Genomic DNA, 18351 nt, shown 5'->3' on the forward strand with positions numbered 1-18351 from the left:
GGGGATGTCCCGGAGGATTGGAGAATAGCCAATGTTGTTCCTCTGTTTAAGAAGGGTGGCAGGGATAATCCCGGGAACTACAGGCCGGTGAGCCTTACTTCAGTGGTAGGGAAATTACTGGAGAGAATTCTTCGAGACAGGATCTACTCCCATTTGGAAGCAAGTGGACGGGCGGGATTCTCTCAGCCCACGCCGGGCCGGAGAATCGGCGGGCGCGAATCGCACGACGCCGCCCGACGCGGGTCCGCCAAGCCCCCCCCCGGCGATTCTCCGCCCGAGATGGGCCAAGTGGCTGCAAAAAATATCCGAGACCCACCGGCACCGTCCACGTGTGGTCTTACCCGGCGGGACCACAATGTGTATCGTTTTGGGAGTGGCCTGGTGGGGGTGGGGGGGGTCCGACCCTGGGGGTGCCTCCGCTGTGGCCTGGCCCGAAATCAGGGCCTGCCGATCGGCGGGCCGGCCTCTCGGGCTGGAGCCTCTTTTGCTCCGCACCGGCTCTGTGGCCCTTAGCCATGTTGCGTCGGGGCCGGTGCGGAGAATGACGCCACTGCGCGTGCAGACCCGTGGTGCCCATTTGACGTCGTTATTGGCAGCTGGAGCGGCGTGGGTCACTCCAGTACCGTGCTGGCCTACTGAAGTGCTCAGAATCGCTGATCCTGGGGGCCTGTTGACGCCGTCGTAAAACGCGATGGTGTTTGCAACGGCGTAAACACTTAGCCTCAGGATCGACGTATTAGTGAGAGGCAGCGTGGTTTTGTGAAAGGGAGGTCTTGTCTCACTAACTTGATAGAGTTTTTCGAGGAGGTCACTAAGATGATTGATGCAGGGAGGGCAGAGGATGTTGTCTATATGGACTTCAGTAAGGCCTTTGACAAGGTCCCTCATGGTAGACTGGTACAAAAGGTGAAGTCACACGGGATCAGGGGTGAGCTGGCAAGGTGGATACAGAACTGGCTAGGTCATAGAAAGCAGAGAGTAGCAATGGAAGGATGCTTTTCTAATTGGAGGGTTGTTACTAGTGGTGTTCCGCAGGGTTCAGTGCTGGGACCTTTGCTGTTCGTAGTATATATTAATCTTAGTTAGGCCAAACTTGGAGTATAGTGTTCAATGCTGGTCGCCACACTACCAGAAGGATGTGGAGTCTTTAGAGAGGGTGCAGAAGAGATCTACCAGAATGTTGCCTGGTATGGAGGGCATTAGCTATGAGGAGAGGTTGAATAAACTCGGTTTGTTCTCACTGGAACGACGGAGGTTGAGGGGAGACCTGATAGAGGTCTACAAAATTATGAGGGGCATAGACAGAGTGGATAGTCAGAGACTTTTTCCCAGGGTAGAGGGGTCAATTACTAGGAGGCATAGATTTAAGGTGCGAGGGGCAAGGTTTAGAGTAGATGTACGAGGCAAGTTTTTTTACACAGAGGGTAGTGGGTGCCTGGAACTTGCTGCCGGAGGAGGTGGTGGAAGCAGGGACGATAGTGAAATTTAAGGGCCACCTTGACAAATAAGAACGTAACAAATACATGAATAGGATGGGAATAGAGGGATACGGACCCTGGATATTGTAGAAGGTTTTAGTTTAGACAGGCAGCATGTCAGTGCAGGCTTGGAGGGCCGAAGGGCCTGTTCCTGTGCTGTACTTTTCTTGTTTGTTCTTTGTTCAAAATCTATAGGAATCCTGGGATTTGTCAAGGAAAAACCGAGAATTCTCACTATTTCTCCACTTGACGATTGAAAAACAAAAACCCAAAACGTTTCAGCCTTCAATTTTCCCACTTGAATTCTCAGTTCTGAGACAGAACCCCCTCTCTCCGGGAAAAGATATCCCCTAACTCTCATTCAGGAGAGTCATGTTAATCACATCAAACATAGGAAATCTGTCTCCATGTATACCCTACTCCAATTCTAACTGTAAGTTAGGGATACATTGAAATTTCCTTCAATTTAACGTTGGTCAAATTAAAGAAACTTTGTTCAGTTCCTGTCAACACATCCATGTGTCTGGATGCAGTCCCAGTTTTCTCATTGACTGCCAATCAGGCTCCATTAAGTGTTAGCTCTGTCCTGATCAGCCACCAAGGCTTACATTTTGCAATAATCTTTAAAATCTCTAGTTTCTCTCCTCTCCGGAAAGACAGACTTGATGATAATGAGCATTTAGTGACAAGATCAAGATCCACATCTTTCTAGCTTCACTGAGCATTGCCGTCAGTCTTTCTACTGCAAAAACCTTAATCAATATGGGCCGGGATTCTCTAAAATCGCGGTTAGGTGTTGACACCGGCGTAAACACCGGAGTGTTTCACACCGGCGTCAACGGGCCTCTTGGCCCAGCGATTCCGTGGCCCACAGGGGGCCAGCATTGCACCGGAGTGCTGCACGCAGCGCCGGTGCCGATACACGGCCCTGTACTGCCGGCCGTGGGCCCGCACATGCGTGCGACAGCCACTTCAGCGCCGGGCCCGCGCAACATGGCATAGCCACACAGCAGGCCGGCACAGAAGAAGGTAGGGCCCCCCCGTGGGCCCCGATCGCGGGCCAGACCCCATCGGAGGCCCCCCCCCGGTGAAGGATTGCTTTGCCCCGCCCCGCAGGCCATCCCCCGGCCCTTCGCGCAGAGTTCCCGGCGGCAGTGACCAGGGGTCAACGGTACCAGCGGGACTCTGTCATATCCAGGCGGCCGCTCGGCCCATCCGGGCCGGAGAATCGGCGGCCCCGCCGAAACCAGTGGCCCGCGGCCGGCGCCGCGTCAAAAGCGTCGTGGTGTCATGGCGCTGTTGCGGCGATTCTCCGGCACAGGGCTCGGACAATCGCCCCCTGCACCCTACCTTCTATTCCTCCAGCTCTGTGCATAACTCAACCTAGCAGTCACTCCTCTAACAATAAAAAGATGAGCCACTGAGACAGCACATCAATGCTGTTCATAACTCTCCCAAACATCCCTTTGCCTTTCTCATTTTCTCCTTTCTTTCATAAATCACTTGTAAACCCTCAAGTTATGTGTTTAGCTCTCTGAGCTGTCCTAAATCCTCCTTCATCTCCTGATTTCCCAGTGTAAAGCCCCACAAGATATTCTTTTGCATTAGAACAACTGTTATCAGCACAGTAAGGCGTTCTGAGTGAGACTGTAAGTGAGTCAGCCCAATCCACTGACTGAGGCCTCATTGATCCTCATCCACCCTCATCCCAACTTTGAAGCTAAGTCCCTTGTCTGTACATTTTCAGTGTTTTGACCATTTATTCTTGTATTTTCACAATGGATAGTAGATCAGAATAAGAGGGATTCTTGAAACAGGATAATTGTGGGGGCCATGTAACATTGGGAATGTTGTTTTAAAATGGTTCTTGGAGTGTAGGTGAGATAGTTAATCTATGTTCATTAGTTTAATGTATAAAACTAGAGTGAATTTGCTGAAACCGATTTCTACAGTAAAAAATGTTGATTCCTTTGACAATGTCACCCGTACATATTTCATAAACTGCTTCACAAAAGAGCCAAATGGACAGTTTAACAGTCTATTCATCATCAGCAACTTCGAGTTATATCTGGGAGACCTTGGGTGGGATTCTCCGCAACCGGCGCGATGTCCGCCGACCGGCGCCAAAAAAGGCGCGAATCTGTCCGGCATCGCGCCGCCCCAAAGGTGCGGAATTCTCCGCATCTTGAGGGGTCGAGCCCTCACCTTGAGGGGCTAGGCCCGCGCCGGACTGATTTCCGCCCCGCCAGCTGGCGGGAAAGGCCTTTGGTGCCCCGCCAGCTGGTGCGGAAATGACTTTGCCGTGCGGCGCATACGCGGGAGCGTCAGCGGCCGCTCACGGCATCCCCGCGCATGCGCAGTGGAGGGAGTCTCTTCCGCCTCCACAATAGTGGAGACCGTGGCGAAGGCGGAAGGGAAAGAGTGCCCCCACGGCACAGGCCCGCCCGTGGATCGGTGGGCCCCAATCGCGGGCCAGGCCACCGTGGGGGCACCCCCTGAGGCCAGATCACCCCGCCCCCACCCCAGGACCCCGGAGCCTGCCCGCGCCGCCTTGTCCCGCCGGTAAGAGAGGTGGTTTGATTCTCGCCGGCGAGACAGGCATTTCAGCAGCGGGACTTCGGCCCATCGCGGGCCGGAGAATCGCCGGGGGGGGCCCGCCAACCGGCGCGGCGTGGCGCGATTCCCACCCCTGCCGAATATCCGGTGCCGGAGAATTCGGCAACCGGCGGGGGCGGGATTCACGCCAGCCCCCGGTGATTCTCCGACCCGGCAGGGGGTCGGAGAATCCCTCCCCTTGTATTGGTCATTAAATGATGGTTAAACTGTTGTTTTCTTGGTCCTAGGCAATATCACATCTATGCTGAGAAGAAAACCACAAGTAGGCCCAACAATTTGGATAGATGTCGAATTAAATCCTTAAAGCATAATATTGTAAGTGAATAAATACTAACTATTTCTAGAAGGTCTCAAAGCTTTTGCTTATTACTGACTGATAAAAGCAAATTACCGCGAATGCTGGAATCTGAAACAAAAACAGAAAATACTGGGCAATCACAGCAGGTCTGACAGAGAGAGAGGGAGCTAACGTTTCGAATCTGGGTGACTCTTTGTCAAAGCCTATTACCGACTGGTTCGCTCAGCTGCGAGCAATTTTTCTCCCGTGAGCCCGTGAGCTTTCTATCATGGATCTCAGTACCAAGGGATTCCAACACAGGGTAAAGAGTCCAGGATGGTATGTTGCCTTCCTGGTGCTAGGGTCAAGGATGTTCCTGAGCGGCTACAGGACACTCTGGAGGGGAAGGTGAACAGCCAGTGGCCATGATCACATCAGTACCAACAACATAGGTAAAAAAAAAAAGGAATGAGGTCCTAAAAACAGAATACAGGGAGTTAGGAACAAAGTTGAGATGTCAAACCTCCAAGGCAGTTGTTATGACGCCCAGGAAGACCACAGGGGATTGTCGATTGATCTCCCCACAGGGTTTGTGGAGTATGAGTTCCTGCATTGAGCAAGAGGAGGCTCACCCAATAGGGAATCACTGGCGGGACTTTAAAATGTGCGACCCAGACCTGGACTGGTGTTTGTGATGGTCCGGGCTGGGTCCCGAGCATTGTACACCATAACTGTGGCTTCTTTCTATTTAAGGAGTTTTGCGTTGGCCTGGCCTCGGCTACAGTTCTTATAATCTCAGGATTACTACCAGTGCCATGTAATAGTCAGAGTAGAAATAGCAGGATGTAGCGGACGAATATGTGGCAGAAGAGATGGTGTGAGCGGGATGGTTTGCGATTCTTGGGATATTGTGACCAGTTCTGGGGGAGGTGGGACCAGTACAAACTGGACTGGAGATTGATTTGGTTAGGATTTATTCACTGGAGTTAAGAAGAATAAGGGGGGATCTCCTAGAAACCTATAAAATTCGAACAGGACAGGGTAGATGCAGGAATGATGTTCCTGATGGTGGGAGTGTCCAGAACCAGGGGGCACAGTCTGAGGATACAGGGGAGACCATTTAGGACAGAGATGAGGAGAAATTACTTCACCCAGAGAGGGGTCGGCCTGTGGAATTCGTTACCACAGGAAGTAGTTGAGGCAAAAATATTGTGGGCGGGATTCTCTAATTCTTCAGCTGCTTTTTCCTGGACGGCACGCCGTCTCCGGCAGCGGGATTCTCCGATCCTGTAACCAGTCAATGGGATTTCCTATTGTGGCCACCCCATGTCGCCGGGATACCCATGGGCGGCACGGTAGCACAAGTGGATAGCACTGTGGCTTTACAGCGCCGGGGTCCCGGGTTCGATTCCCCGCTGGGTCACTGTCTATGCGGAGTCTGCACGTTCTCCCCGTGTGTGCGTGGGTTTCCTCCGGGTGCTCCAGTTTCCTCCCACAGTCCAAAGACGTGCAGGTTAGGTGGATTGGCCATGATAAATTGCCCTTCGTGTCCCCCCTAAAAAAAGGTTAGGAGGGGTTATTGGGTTACGGGGATATGGTGGAAGTGGGTCGGTGCAGACCCGATGGGCCGAATGGCCTCCTTCTGCACTGTATGTTCAATGTGCACTGCCGGCGCAATGGAGAATCCCAGTGGCAGGGAATCCAGCCCTGTGTGTTTCCAAGAGAGAGTTAGTTGTTCCACTTGAAATGAAGGGATCAAAGGAAATGGGGGGAAAACGCGAACAACTTACTGAGTTGGATGATTGGCCATGATCATAATGAATTGCAGCGCAGGCTCGAAAGGTAATTTGGACTCTCCATTCAGACAGTTTTGGTGTTGGGACCAGAGATTCTGTTTCGGGCCACTTGACCCATGGCAGGAATTCCTCATTGGGCCAGTGTCAGTGTGGGGATTCCCCACTGGGCCAGTGTCGGCGTGGGGATTCCCCACTTGGCCAGTGTCGGCATGGGGATTCCCCACTTGGCCAGTGTCGGCATGGGGATTCCCCACTGGGCCAGTGTCGGTGTGGGGATTCCCCACTGGGCGAGAGTCAGTGTGGGGATTCCCCACTGGGCCAGTGTCGGCGTGGGGACTCCCCACTTGGCCAGTGTCGGTGTGGGGATTCCCCACTGGGCCAGTGTCGGCATGGGGATTCCCCACTGGGCCAGTGTCGGTGTGGGGATTCCCCACTGGGCCAGTGTCGGCGTGGGGATTCCCCACTTGGCCAGTGTCGGCGTGGGGATTCCCCACTTGGCCAGTGTCGGCATGGGGATTCCCCACTGGGCCAGTGTCGGTGTGGGGATTCCCCACTGGGCGAGAGTCAGTGTGGGGATTCCCCACTGGGCCAGTGTCGGCGTGGAGACTCCCCACTTGGCCAGTGTCGGTGTGGGGATTCCCCACTGGGCCAGTGTCGGCATGGGGATTCCCCACTGGGCCAGTGTCGGTGTGGGGATTCCCCACTGGGCCAGTGTCGGCGTGGCCATTCCCCAGTGGGCCAGTGTCGGCGTGGGGATTCCCCAGTGGGCCAGTGTCGGCATGGGGATTCCCCACTGGGCCAGTGTCGGTGTGGGGTTTCCCCACTGGGCCAGTGTCGGCATGGGGATTCCCCACTGGGCCAGTGTTGGTGTGGGGATTCCCCACTGGTCCAGTGTCGGTGTGGCAATTCCCCAGTGGGCCAATGTCGACATGGGAATTCTCCAGTGGGCCAGTGTCGGCATGGGGATTCCCCACTGGACCAGTGTCAGTGTGGGGACTCCCCACTGGGCCAGTGTCAGTGTGGGGACTCCCCACTGGGCCAGTGTCAGCATGGGAACTCCCCACTGGGCCAGTGTCGGCATGGGGAATCCCCACTGGGTCAGTGTCGGCGTGGGGGTTCCCCACTGGGCCAGTGTCGGCGTGGGGATTCCCCACTGGGCCAGTGTTGGCGTGGGGATTCCCCAGTGGGCCAGTGTCAGCATCAGGATTTCCCAGTGGGCCAGTGTCAGCGTAGGGATTACCAGTGGGCCAGTGTCAGCATGGGGACTCCCTAGTGGGCCAGTGTCGGCATGGGGATTTCCTAGTGGGCCAGTGTCAGCGTGGGGATTCCCCAGTGGACCAGTGTCGGTGTGGAGATTCCCCAGTGGGGATTCCCCAGTGGGCCAGTGTCAGCACGGGGATTCCCCACTGGGCCCCTGTCAGCATGGGGATTCACCACTGGGCGAGTGTCGGTGCGGGGATTTGCCAGTGGGCCAGTGTCGGTGTGGGGATTCCCCAGTGGGGATTCCCCAGTGGGCCAGTGTCAGCACGGGGATTCCCCGCTGGGCCCCTGTCAGTGTGGGGATGCCCCACTGGGCCAGTGTCGGCGTGGGGAATCCGCACTGGACCAGTGTCAGCTTGGGGATTCTCCACTGGACAAGTGTCGGTGTTGGGAATCTGCACTGGGCCAGTGTCAGCGTGGGGATTCCCCACTGAGCCAGTGTTGGCATGGGGAATCCCCACTGGGCCAGTGTCGGCATGGGGAATCCTATTAGGCCAGTGTCGGCGTGGGGATTCCCCACTGGGCCAGTGTCGGCGTGGGGATTCCCCAGTGAGCCAGTATCGGCGTGGGGATTCCCCAGTGGGCCATTGCCACTCTGTGGATTTTGCTCGGGCCTGGTATTCAGTGCTTGGCCAATTGCAGTTTTGGATTACATTATGTACCAGTTAGAGGTTCAATTGAATCCTTTAACCAACCTGTATGTTTATTATACTGAAGTTATTCTAGTTTTAATACAACAAATATATATATATTTTTTCCAGATTGTTTATGCAAAGCAGGCGCTAAGAATGATGAAAAGGTTGAACAAGAAAAATGTAAAAGAGAAACTTGATGACGCACAAAAACTGCTGCAGAAAATCAAAACCCGAGTGCAGGAGGTGAGCTCATTCCCACCTCCGGGGGAGCAATAGGAGCTGTTTTGGTTTATAACTGAGAATTGTCCAGAAATCTATAAACTGGAAATCTATAAGTGTTTGAGTTCTCTCTGGTAGTGTGACTGAGCGGAAGCAGAGGGTCTCCCTGGAGACCTCCCTGTACAAGGTGCTCACCTGAGTCACCTGCAGCAGCCGAACCCGTGTGTGACCTCACTCCCTGGAGAGCTGCCATTTGTGCCGCCTTACCTGGCTGCAGGTATTCATCCCCAGCATCTCACCATGTGCATATAATCATATAACCATAAGAACATAAGAATAAGGAGCAGGAGTCTGGTAGCAGGAGCAGGAGCTGGGCAGCACGGTAGCATAGTGGTTAGCACATTTGCTTCACAGCTCCAGGGTCCCAGGTTCGATTCCGGCTTGGGTCACTGTCTCTGCGGAGTCTGCACATCCTCCCCATGTGTGCGTGGGTTTCCTCCGGGTGCTCCGGTTTCCTCCCCCAGTCCAAAGATGTGCAGGTTAGGTGGATTGGCCATGCTAAATTGCCCTTAGTGTCCAAAATTTCCCTTAGTGTTGGGTGGGGTTACTGGGTTATGGGGATAGGGTGGAGGTGTTGACCTTGGGTAGGGTGCTCTTTCCAAGAGCCGGTGCAGACTCGATGGGTCGAATGGCCTCCTTCTGCACTGTAAATTCGATGATAATCTATGAGTCGGCAATTCAGCCTCTCGAGCCTGCTCCGCCATTCAATATAATCATAGCTGATCTTTCTCGGCCTCATCTCCACCTGCCTGCCCATTCCTGATAACCCTTCATCCCGCAACTAATTAAAAAACATATCGCTCGTACCCTTAAATTTGTTTTGCCGTCCACTGCACTCTGGGCTCGTGAATTCCACCGATTCACGACCCTTTGAGTGAAGTTAATTCCTCCTCATCTCTGTTTTAAATCTGCCATTCCTTAGCCGAAAGTTATGGCCTCATTCTAGAATGTCCAACAAGGGGAAACATTTGCTATACATCTATCCTGTCAATCCCCTTTAGCACCTTATTTCCCTCAATTTGATCTCCCCTCATTCTTCTAAACTCCAGCGAGTATAGGTCTAAACTGCTCAATCACTCTTCATAAGATAAGTCCTTCACTCTGGAATCAATCTAGAGACTCTCCTCTGAGCCGCCTCTAATGCATTTATATGCTTCCTCAAGTAAGGGGACCAAAACTGTATGCAGTGCTCCACCACTGCCCAATACCGTTTCACCAATGGCCTATACTGTTTCAGCAACACTTCTCTACTTTTAGCCTCTATTCCATTAGCAATAAATGCCAAAATTCCACTTGCCTTCCTTATTACCTGCACCTGGATACTAACTTTTTTGCCATTCATGCATGAAGATACCCAGATCCCTCTGCACTGAAGCATTTTGAGGTTTCTCTCCATTGAGATAATAAGTTGCTGTATTATTCCTCCGACCCAAATGGATAACCTCACACTTATCCACATTAAATTCTATCTGCCAAATTTTGGTCCACTCACCTAAACTATTAAAACCCATTTGTAAGGTTCTTATTTCCTCATTGCAACTTTCTTTCCCACCTATTTTAGCGTAATTTGCAAATTGGCTATAGCACCTTCTATCCCTGTATCCAAGTTGTTAATATAGATTGTAAATAGCTGGGGCCTAAGGACCGAACCCTGTGGCCCCCCACCAGTTACAGCTTGTCATCCAGAAAAAGACCCATTTATCCCGACTCTCTATCTCCTGTCCGTCAGCCAGTCTTCGATCCAAGATAATAAATTACCCCCAACCCCGTGGAATCTTACCTTATGTATTAACCTTTTATATGGCCTTATCAAATGCCTTCCGGAAGTCCAGATATACTGCATCTACAGGATTCCCATTATCTACTTGTCTTGTTACATCTTCGAAGAACTCTAGCAAATTAGTCAAACATGATTTACCTTTCGTAAAACCGTGCTGACTGATGGATTGTGATTTGACCATCCAAATGTCCCGTTACTACTTCCTTAATAATGGATTCTAACAATTTCTCAACAACCGATGTTAAGCCAGCTGACCTATAGTTTCCTACTTTCTGCCTCCCTCCCTTTTTGAATAAGGGTGTTACATTAACATTTTTCCAGTCCGCTGAATCTAGTGATTTTTGGATTCATGTAACCAATGGATCTACTATCTCTGTTCCACTTTCTTTAAGACCATAGGATGTAGGTTATCAGGCCCTAGTGACATGACTGCCTTTAATCCCAATGGTTTGCTCAATACCTTTTCCCTTCTGATGGTGATTGTTTGAAGTTCCTCCTTTTCAACAACCTCCGCATTACCTGTTAATATTGGGATGGTTCTAAGTGTCCTCCACCATGAAAACCGAGGCAAAATAGTGATTTAGTGCCTTTGCCATTTCTGTGTTCCCCATTATTAACTCCCAGTTCCGTACTCTAAGGGACCAATGTTGACTTTAACTACTCTCTTCCTTTTTAGATATTTATAAACATTTTTGCTATCCATTTTTATATTTTGAACTAGATTTATCTCATAATTTACCTTTGCCTCTTTTTATTACTTTCTTTAGTAACCCTCTGTTGATATTTAAAAGTTTCCCAATCCTCCAGCCGGCCACTGGCCTTTGCAATTTGGGGCCTTAGTTTTTGTCTTTATATTATCTTTATTTCCCTTGTTTAGCCATTTTTCCCCCTCCTACAATCTCACTTCCTCTCTGGAATATATTTTAGTTGGGAGGACTTGAATATCCGCCATTGTTCATCAACTGTCCTACCTTTTAGTCTTTCTGCCCAGTCCACTAGGGCCAAATGTCTCCTCATGCCGATGCCTAATACACAGGGCTGCATTTTACAGGGACAGAGGAAAGCTCACCCCAGCCCACCCTGACTGGCTTTGTACAATCCCACCTTGTGGTCACAATGTAGAGGGCGGGACCTCCTCCTTTGGGAGCTGCTGGCCAATAGGATTGACTGGCAGCTCCGGCAGTCCTGGAGTCAGTAGTGGGTGATGCCAGATCTCCAACCAGTCCCAAGAAGTAGGCCCAATGGATTGTGGAGGGAGGTACTGGCTGGGGAAGGTTTGGCCAGTTTGGGGAGGGGGACGAGGTTAGATTTCGAGAGCAGGCAGGTAGGAAGGCAGGCCGGGGTGTACTATCTTGGGGGGCTGCCCCTGACATGCAAAGGGTGTGCCCCTGAAGATTATACACCCCCACTCTTCCTTCTTATTCTTTGAGCAGACTGCCCACTCCCACCTGCCTGTCCACACCAACCTTGTTACGAACAGTCTATTGTTGGGCTCAATTTGCTTATTAACAAGCTTCATTAACCCATAATTATTTATTGGCATATGGTGTGTGGGCTGTTGATTTCTGTTATAGATCATAGAATTTACAGTGCAGAAGGAGGCCATTCGGCCCATCGACTCTGCACCAGCTCTTGGAAAGAGCACCCTACCCAAGGTCAACACCCCCATAACCCAGTAACCTCACCCAACACTAAGGGCAATTTTGGACACTAAGGGCAATTTATCATGGCCAATCCACCTAACCTGCACATCTTTGGACTGTGGGAGGAAACCGGAGCACCCGGAGGAAACCCACGCACACACGGGGAGGATGTGCAGACTCTGCACAGACAGTGACCCAAGCCGGAATCGAACCTGGGACCCTGGAGCTGTGAAGCAATTGTGCTATCCACAATGCTACCGTGCTGTCCTTGTCCATTTACCCTGTTACCCTGCGGTGAGCTCGGGGCTGGGTGGGACGATGGTGGGCTGGCACCTGCCCTATTTTATGTGTCCCCGTCAAAGACACACCTAGTGGAGGCAGGTAAATCCAGACCACAGTGGTATTGTCACTGGGCTAGGAATCCAGAGACCCAGGATAAAGCTCTGGGTTTGAATCCCACCATAGCAGATGATGGATTTTGATCTTGAATCAATTGTCTAATGATTGCCATATTTGCAAATAAACATCTGGTTGATTAATGTATTTTAGCGAAGGGAATCTGCTGTCCTTACCTAGTCTGGCCTACATAAGACTCCAGACCCACAGCAATGTGGCTGATTCTTAACTGCCCCCTCAAGGGCAATCAGGGATGGGTAACAAATTCTGGCCTTGCCAGAAGCTGGTGGACTGGATCATTGTGTTTGATGACTTGTTATGATTGAATAGTTGGCAGTGAGTGGAATATGGATGTGATATTTGCAATAATATTAAGTGGATAAAGTTAGTGAAGATATGAATGTGAAGTCCTATTGATAAACATTTATTGGAATTCTCCATTTGGGAGACAATCTTCTCCCATTGCAGATGAATTGTAGGTGGTCTATGATGCCTCTGGGAGCGTAAACCGATAAGCAATTCCATATTCCTTGCCATGCAATTTTATGCATGGCGTGGAGTACGAGTAATTCCCAAAGGAATCCCACTACCAGGCCACCATCTTGAGCGGGTGACTCAATCACGAATCACAGGGCCTCCCCACACCTCAAATAGGCCTCTCCCCGTCGTCTCCCCTATCGCTCATCCTCCCATTTACGCACTGACATTTTGAACACTGGTCTGCAGGCTGGATAGAGACGCTTCAAGGGCTGGATTGAGAGGCCTGACATTATCTATAAGGACAAGGGCTAGCAACACATGGGAACAATACCCGCTGTACATTCCCCTCCAAGCCTCACACCATCCCAACTTGTAACTATATCACTGTTCGTTGACTGCCGCTGGGTCCTAACAGCAATTTTGGTGTTTGTACACCACATGGACTGCAGCGGTTCAATGTCACAGCTCAGCACCACCTTTTCAAGGGCAATGGCGGGGGGGGGTAGGGGGAAGCAAGAGTCCCAATACTGACCCCTGGTGAACAACACCACAAACCTTCCTCCAGCCCAAAAAAATATCCATTTACCATTACTCTCTATTACTCAGCTAATTTTATATCCATGTCCTATGTAACACCTATCTCCTTGGTAAAGACGGAGTATTCATTTAATACCTCAGCTATGCCTCCTACCTCCACATGTAAATCATCTACTCCTTTTGCTATTTATGCGCCTATAGAAGACTTTGGGTTTCCCTTTTATGATGAGTCTATTCTCATAATCCCTCTTTGCTTCTAGAATGAGCTTTTTCTTTTTTTTTAGAAAATATTTTATTGAGGCATTTATAATTTTAACAATTTTAAACATCAAGTTTCAACAAGAACAAAAACACAGCAATATAACCAACAAACCCCCTGAGCACAGACCTAGAATGAGCTTTCTCACCTCCACTTTGATTCTTCTGTATTCCTCGTGGTTCTCAACTGTATTTTCTACCTGCCACCAGTCACAGGTGCACTTTTTCTGCTGCTGCTAATGACCCACAATGCCTCCTGGGATGCCCAGTCTAGAGTTGCTAGATATGTTCTGAATCTATTCCATCTAGCACTGTGGTAACAGAAACATAAAAAATAGGAGGAGCCATTCGGCCCTTCAAGCCTGCTCCACCATTCATTATGATCATGGCTGATCATCCAGCTCAATAGCCTAATCCCGCTTTCCCCCATATCCTTTCCAAAGAATGATCTACATTTTCGCGAGGGCCGCTATCTTAAGTACTCTGGGATGAAGATGATCAGGCTCTGGAGATTTATCCACCTACAATCCCATTAATTTCCCTAAAACCATTTCTCTATTAATTTCCTTCAGCTCCTCACTAGAATTGTGTTTCTCAGAACTTCCGATACATTATTCATGTCTTCCTTTGTGAAGACAGAAGCAAAGTACAAATTTAGTTCCCCAGCCATTTCTTTGTTCCCTGTTATGAGTTCCCCCATTTCTGACTGTAAGGGGCCTACATTAGTTTTTATCAATCTTTTTCTATTTACATAGCTATCGAAATTTTTACAGTCAGTTTTTATGTTCCCTGTTAGCTTACTTTCAAATTGTATTTTCCCCTTCTTAATCAATCCTTTAGTCTGCCTTTACCAAATTTTAAACTGTTCCCCATCCTCAAATCTATTAATTTTTCTTGATAATTTGTATGCCTCTTCTTTGAATCTAATACTATCTCTAATTTCCCTTGTAGCCATGGTTAGGGTTACAGTTCCCTTTCTGCTCTTGCACCAAATAGGAATAAACAACTTTTGGAGTTTCCCTATTCATTCCTTCAATGCTGCCATTGCCTGTCCACTGTCCTTCCTTTCAGTAATGATTCCCAGTTTGTCATAGCCAGGTCATGCCTCATACCATCATAATTTCAATGAGGTTCCTTTAATCATACCTGTAATGATATTCAGGACCTTGGTTTCAGAATCAACTACCTCACTATTCACCTTGATAAAGAATTCTATCATTTTATGATCACTCATCCCCAAGAGTTCTCTCACAACTAGATTGCCAACTAATCCTTTCTAATTGCACAACACCTAGTCCAAGATGGCCTATTCCCTTGTTGGTCCCTTGACATATTGGTCCAGAAAACCATCCTGTACACACTCCAGAAATTCCTCCTCTATTGCACAGCGACTAATTTGACTCACCCAATCTATATGGAGATTCAAGTAACCCATAATCTCAGGTGTTTATTTATCATATGCATCTCTGATTTCCTGTCTAATGCTATTCCCAACATTACTACTGAAGTTTGGTGGTCTGTATACCACTCCTACGAATATCTTTCACCCCTTTTCTGACAGTTTGCGATCTCGAACATTCCTGACAGTATGTAATCTAGAACTTTTTAATGGTTGCATATGATTGTGCGTGTTCTAGAACATTCCTGGTGGCACCAAGTCTGGAAATTTCCCGACAGCCTATGGCTTTAACATCACTGAGAATTTATAGTCTAGAACATTTCTCATAATGTGTGGTGTGGAATATTCTTGGCAGTGTTATAATCCTGATTGTGTGTAACCTAGAACATTCCTAATGCCAGAGAGTTTGTGTCAGAGAGACTGGGTTTCCTGAATCACCAGTTACGGAGATTATTCTCCAGTAGCCATAACCCTCTGGAATATGATAGATTTATTGCTGTTGTTTTTCTCCAGCCACAAACGCCGCTCCCGGATGTCTTTATCTGGATGCTGAGCAATGGGAAGCGAGCGGCATTTGCCCGAATACCTTCGCGAAATATTCTTTACTCAGTGGCGGAGGAAGAGAAGGGAAGAGACTGTGGGAAAATTCAATCCATCATCATGAAGGTGAGCGATGGACAACTTTATTCATCATCACCTCCTCATTCTGCCATGTGGCAGTGTGCTTTAAACCCAGGAAATGTGGCAAGTGTTTTGCATTCCAACACATTGACTAATTTTCTAACTTTTACTTTCCATACGGTTCAATTCCCGTACCAGCCTCCCCGAACAGGCGCCGGAATGTGGCGACTAGGGGCTTTTCACAGTAGCTTCATTTGAAGCCTACTTGTGACAATAAGCGATTTTCATTTCATTTAATTTCATTAAGGAGTTTATAATGTGATCAGGTAGAGTTTTTAAAAAACATTTTTTTAAATTAAAGTTTTGCAAAGTTTTTCATAATAAATAGTAATAATCCTAACACAGAAAAATAGAGTGAACATTAACATAGTGCAAAAAGAGAATATACAATAGCAATTGACTAGACGTGACCCCACGCGCCTCAGTCTTCCCACACCCTCCCAACGGAGCACTCACCCCCACTCCCCTACGGGTCGTTGCTGCTGCTGACGTTTTAATTTTCCCTGAGAAGCCATCGGACGGTATTATGCCCCCACTCAACAGCAGCTCTGTACACTTGGCAAAATTATTTACACACATAAGTAGGTATCTGTTTGTGGTGTTGTCATCCCTTGCTTCTCCCAGACGGAGTTCGCTGCCGTTGTCGTCTCATTCCGCTCCTGCGCACTTCCGCTTCTGCGGCCCTCCCGTCTTCCCCGTTTTCTCTGTTTCTGTGGACGTTAAGTTTGTTAACGTTTCCCTGCCTCCCCTCCTCCCCCTCCCTGGCTCTCCTCTATTGTTCCGTCTCTTCCCTCTATCCCCCCTCTCCCCGCTCCTTCCCCCCCTGTGGTTCGCCTTTCCTTCCTCTTAGATTTAGCTGCCCCCCCCCCCCCGGTCTATCTCTCCCTCTCACGCTTTGGCTACTCTCCCCTGTTTCTTGGCTACCTGGCGATTCTTCTGCTTGTTTGTTGGCCACAAACAGGTCCTGGAACAATTGGGTGAATGGCTCCCACGTTCTGTGGAAGCCGTCGTCTGACCCTCGGATGGCGAATTTGATTTTCTCCATTTGGAGAGATTCCGAGAGGTCGGACAGCCAGTCTGCAGCTTTGGGTGGTGCTGCTGACCGCCAGCCAGTCTGCAGCTTTGGGTGGTGCTGCTGACCGCCAGCCAGTCTGCAGCTTTGGGCGGTGCTGCTGACCGCCAGCTGAACAGGATTCCACGGCGGGCGATCAGGGAGGCAAAGGCAAGGGCGTCCGCCCTCCTCCCCAGGAATAGATCTGGCTGGTCTGAAACCCCGAAGACCGCCACTTTCGGGCACGGCTCCACCGTCACCCCCACCACCTTGGACATTGCCTCGAAGAAGGCTGTCCAGTACTCCACAAGTCTGGGGCAAGACCAGAACATGTGGGCGTGGTTGGCTGGGCCTCCTTGGCACCGCTCACATCTGTCGTCCACCTCCGGGAAGAACCTACTCATACGGGTTCTGGTCAGTGGGCTCCATGTACCACTTTTAGTTGTGTCAGGCTGAGCCTTGTGCACGTGGAGGTGGAGTCGACCCTCTGCAGTGTTTCGCTCTTGAGTCCCCACCCTATTTCAATCCCCAGGTCCTCCTCCCACTTCATTCTTGTTGCGTCCAATACGGTGTCGGTCCCTTCTACCAGTCGGTCATACATGTCACTACAGTTTCCTTTATCTAGTTAGCTTGCGTACAGTAAATCTTCCAGTAGTATCTGTCATGGTGGTTGTGGGTATGTCCCTGTCTCCTTTCGTAGGAAGTTTTTTAGTTGCAGGTACCTTAGCTTGTTCCCCCTGGCTAGCTGGAATTTCTCCGTCAGTTCGCCCAGTGTTGCGATCCTGCCGTCCGTGTATAGGTCTCTGACTGTCAGTGTCCCTCCGTCCTGTCCCCACCTTTTGAAGGTGGCGCAGTCAGCGCTGGCGTGAACCTATGGTTGTTGCAGATGGGAGCTTTACTTGACATTCTGGTCAGGACAAATTGTTGCCGTAATTGGTTCCAGGACTGGAGGGTGTCTATCACCACCGGGCTGCTGGAGTGTTTTTTGGGTGGGGATGGGAGCGCCACCGTGGCGAGGGCCCGGAGGGAGGTCCCCATGCAGGAGGCCTCTTCCGCGCGCACCCACTCGGCTTCTGGCTTCTTGATTCATCCCCTTATTCGCTCGACCGTCGCCGCCCAGTGGTAAAGTTGTAGGTTTGGGAGGGCAATCCCCCCCCTGGATTTTGTATTTTGTTTTTTGTAAGACCTTCTTTGAGATCCTAGCATTCTTCCCCCCCCCATACGAACGCCATGATTAGTTTGTCCAGTGCTTTGAAAAAGGCCTTGGGGATGTAGATCGGGATGGATCTGAATAGGAAGAGGTACCTGGGCAGCACGTTCATTTTGATCGTCTGGACTCTCCCCGCGAGGGAGAGTGGGAGTGTGTTCCATCTTTGCAGGTCCTTTTTTACTTCCTCTGTCAGACTGGTGAGGTTCCATTTGTGGATCCCTTTCCAGTTGTGGGCTATTTGGATCCCCAGGTAGCGGAATTTGTGTCGGGCTTGTTTAAGCGGCAGTCCCGTTAGTGCTGCCCCCCCTACTTGTGGGTGTACCGGGAAGATCTCGCTTTTGCTCCTGTTGAGTTTGTAGCCTGAGAAGGCGCCAAACTCTTTCAGGAGCGCGATGATTCAGTCCACGCTGCTTTGTGGGTCCGAAATGTAGAGGAGCAGGTCATCTGCATAGAGTGAGACTCTGTGCTCTCTGCCTCCCCTTCGGATCCCCCTCCAGCTTTTTGCTGCTCTGAGCGCGATTGCTAATGGTTCGATCGCTAGAGCGAACAGCAGCGGGGACAGTGGGCATCCTTGT

At 50.1% G+C, this 18351-nt stretch overlaps 1 protein-coding gene across 1 annotated transcript in view; it reads left to right on the forward strand.

Moving 5' to 3' along the window:
- fer1l4 (fer-1 like family member 4) overlaps positions 1–18351 on the forward strand; it is a 527478-nt gene that overhangs the window by 222125 nt on the left and 287002 nt on the right. Inside the window, exons 20-22 of the mRNA XM_072515422.1 lie at positions 4322–4409; positions 8189–8305; positions 15348–15500. Of these exons, the coding sequence (XP_072371523.1) occupies positions 4322–4409; positions 8189–8305; positions 15348–15500 (358 nt within the window). The remainder of the gene's footprint in view (positions 1–4321; positions 4410–8188; positions 8306–15347; positions 15501–18351) is intronic.

The sequence above is a fragment of the Scyliorhinus torazame genome, chromosome 8 (assembly GCF_047496885.1).
Source record: "Scyliorhinus torazame isolate Kashiwa2021f chromosome 8, sScyTor2.1, whole genome shotgun sequence".
Lineage (NCBI taxonomy): Eukaryota > Metazoa > Chordata > Chondrichthyes > Carcharhiniformes > Scyliorhinidae > Scyliorhinus > Scyliorhinus torazame.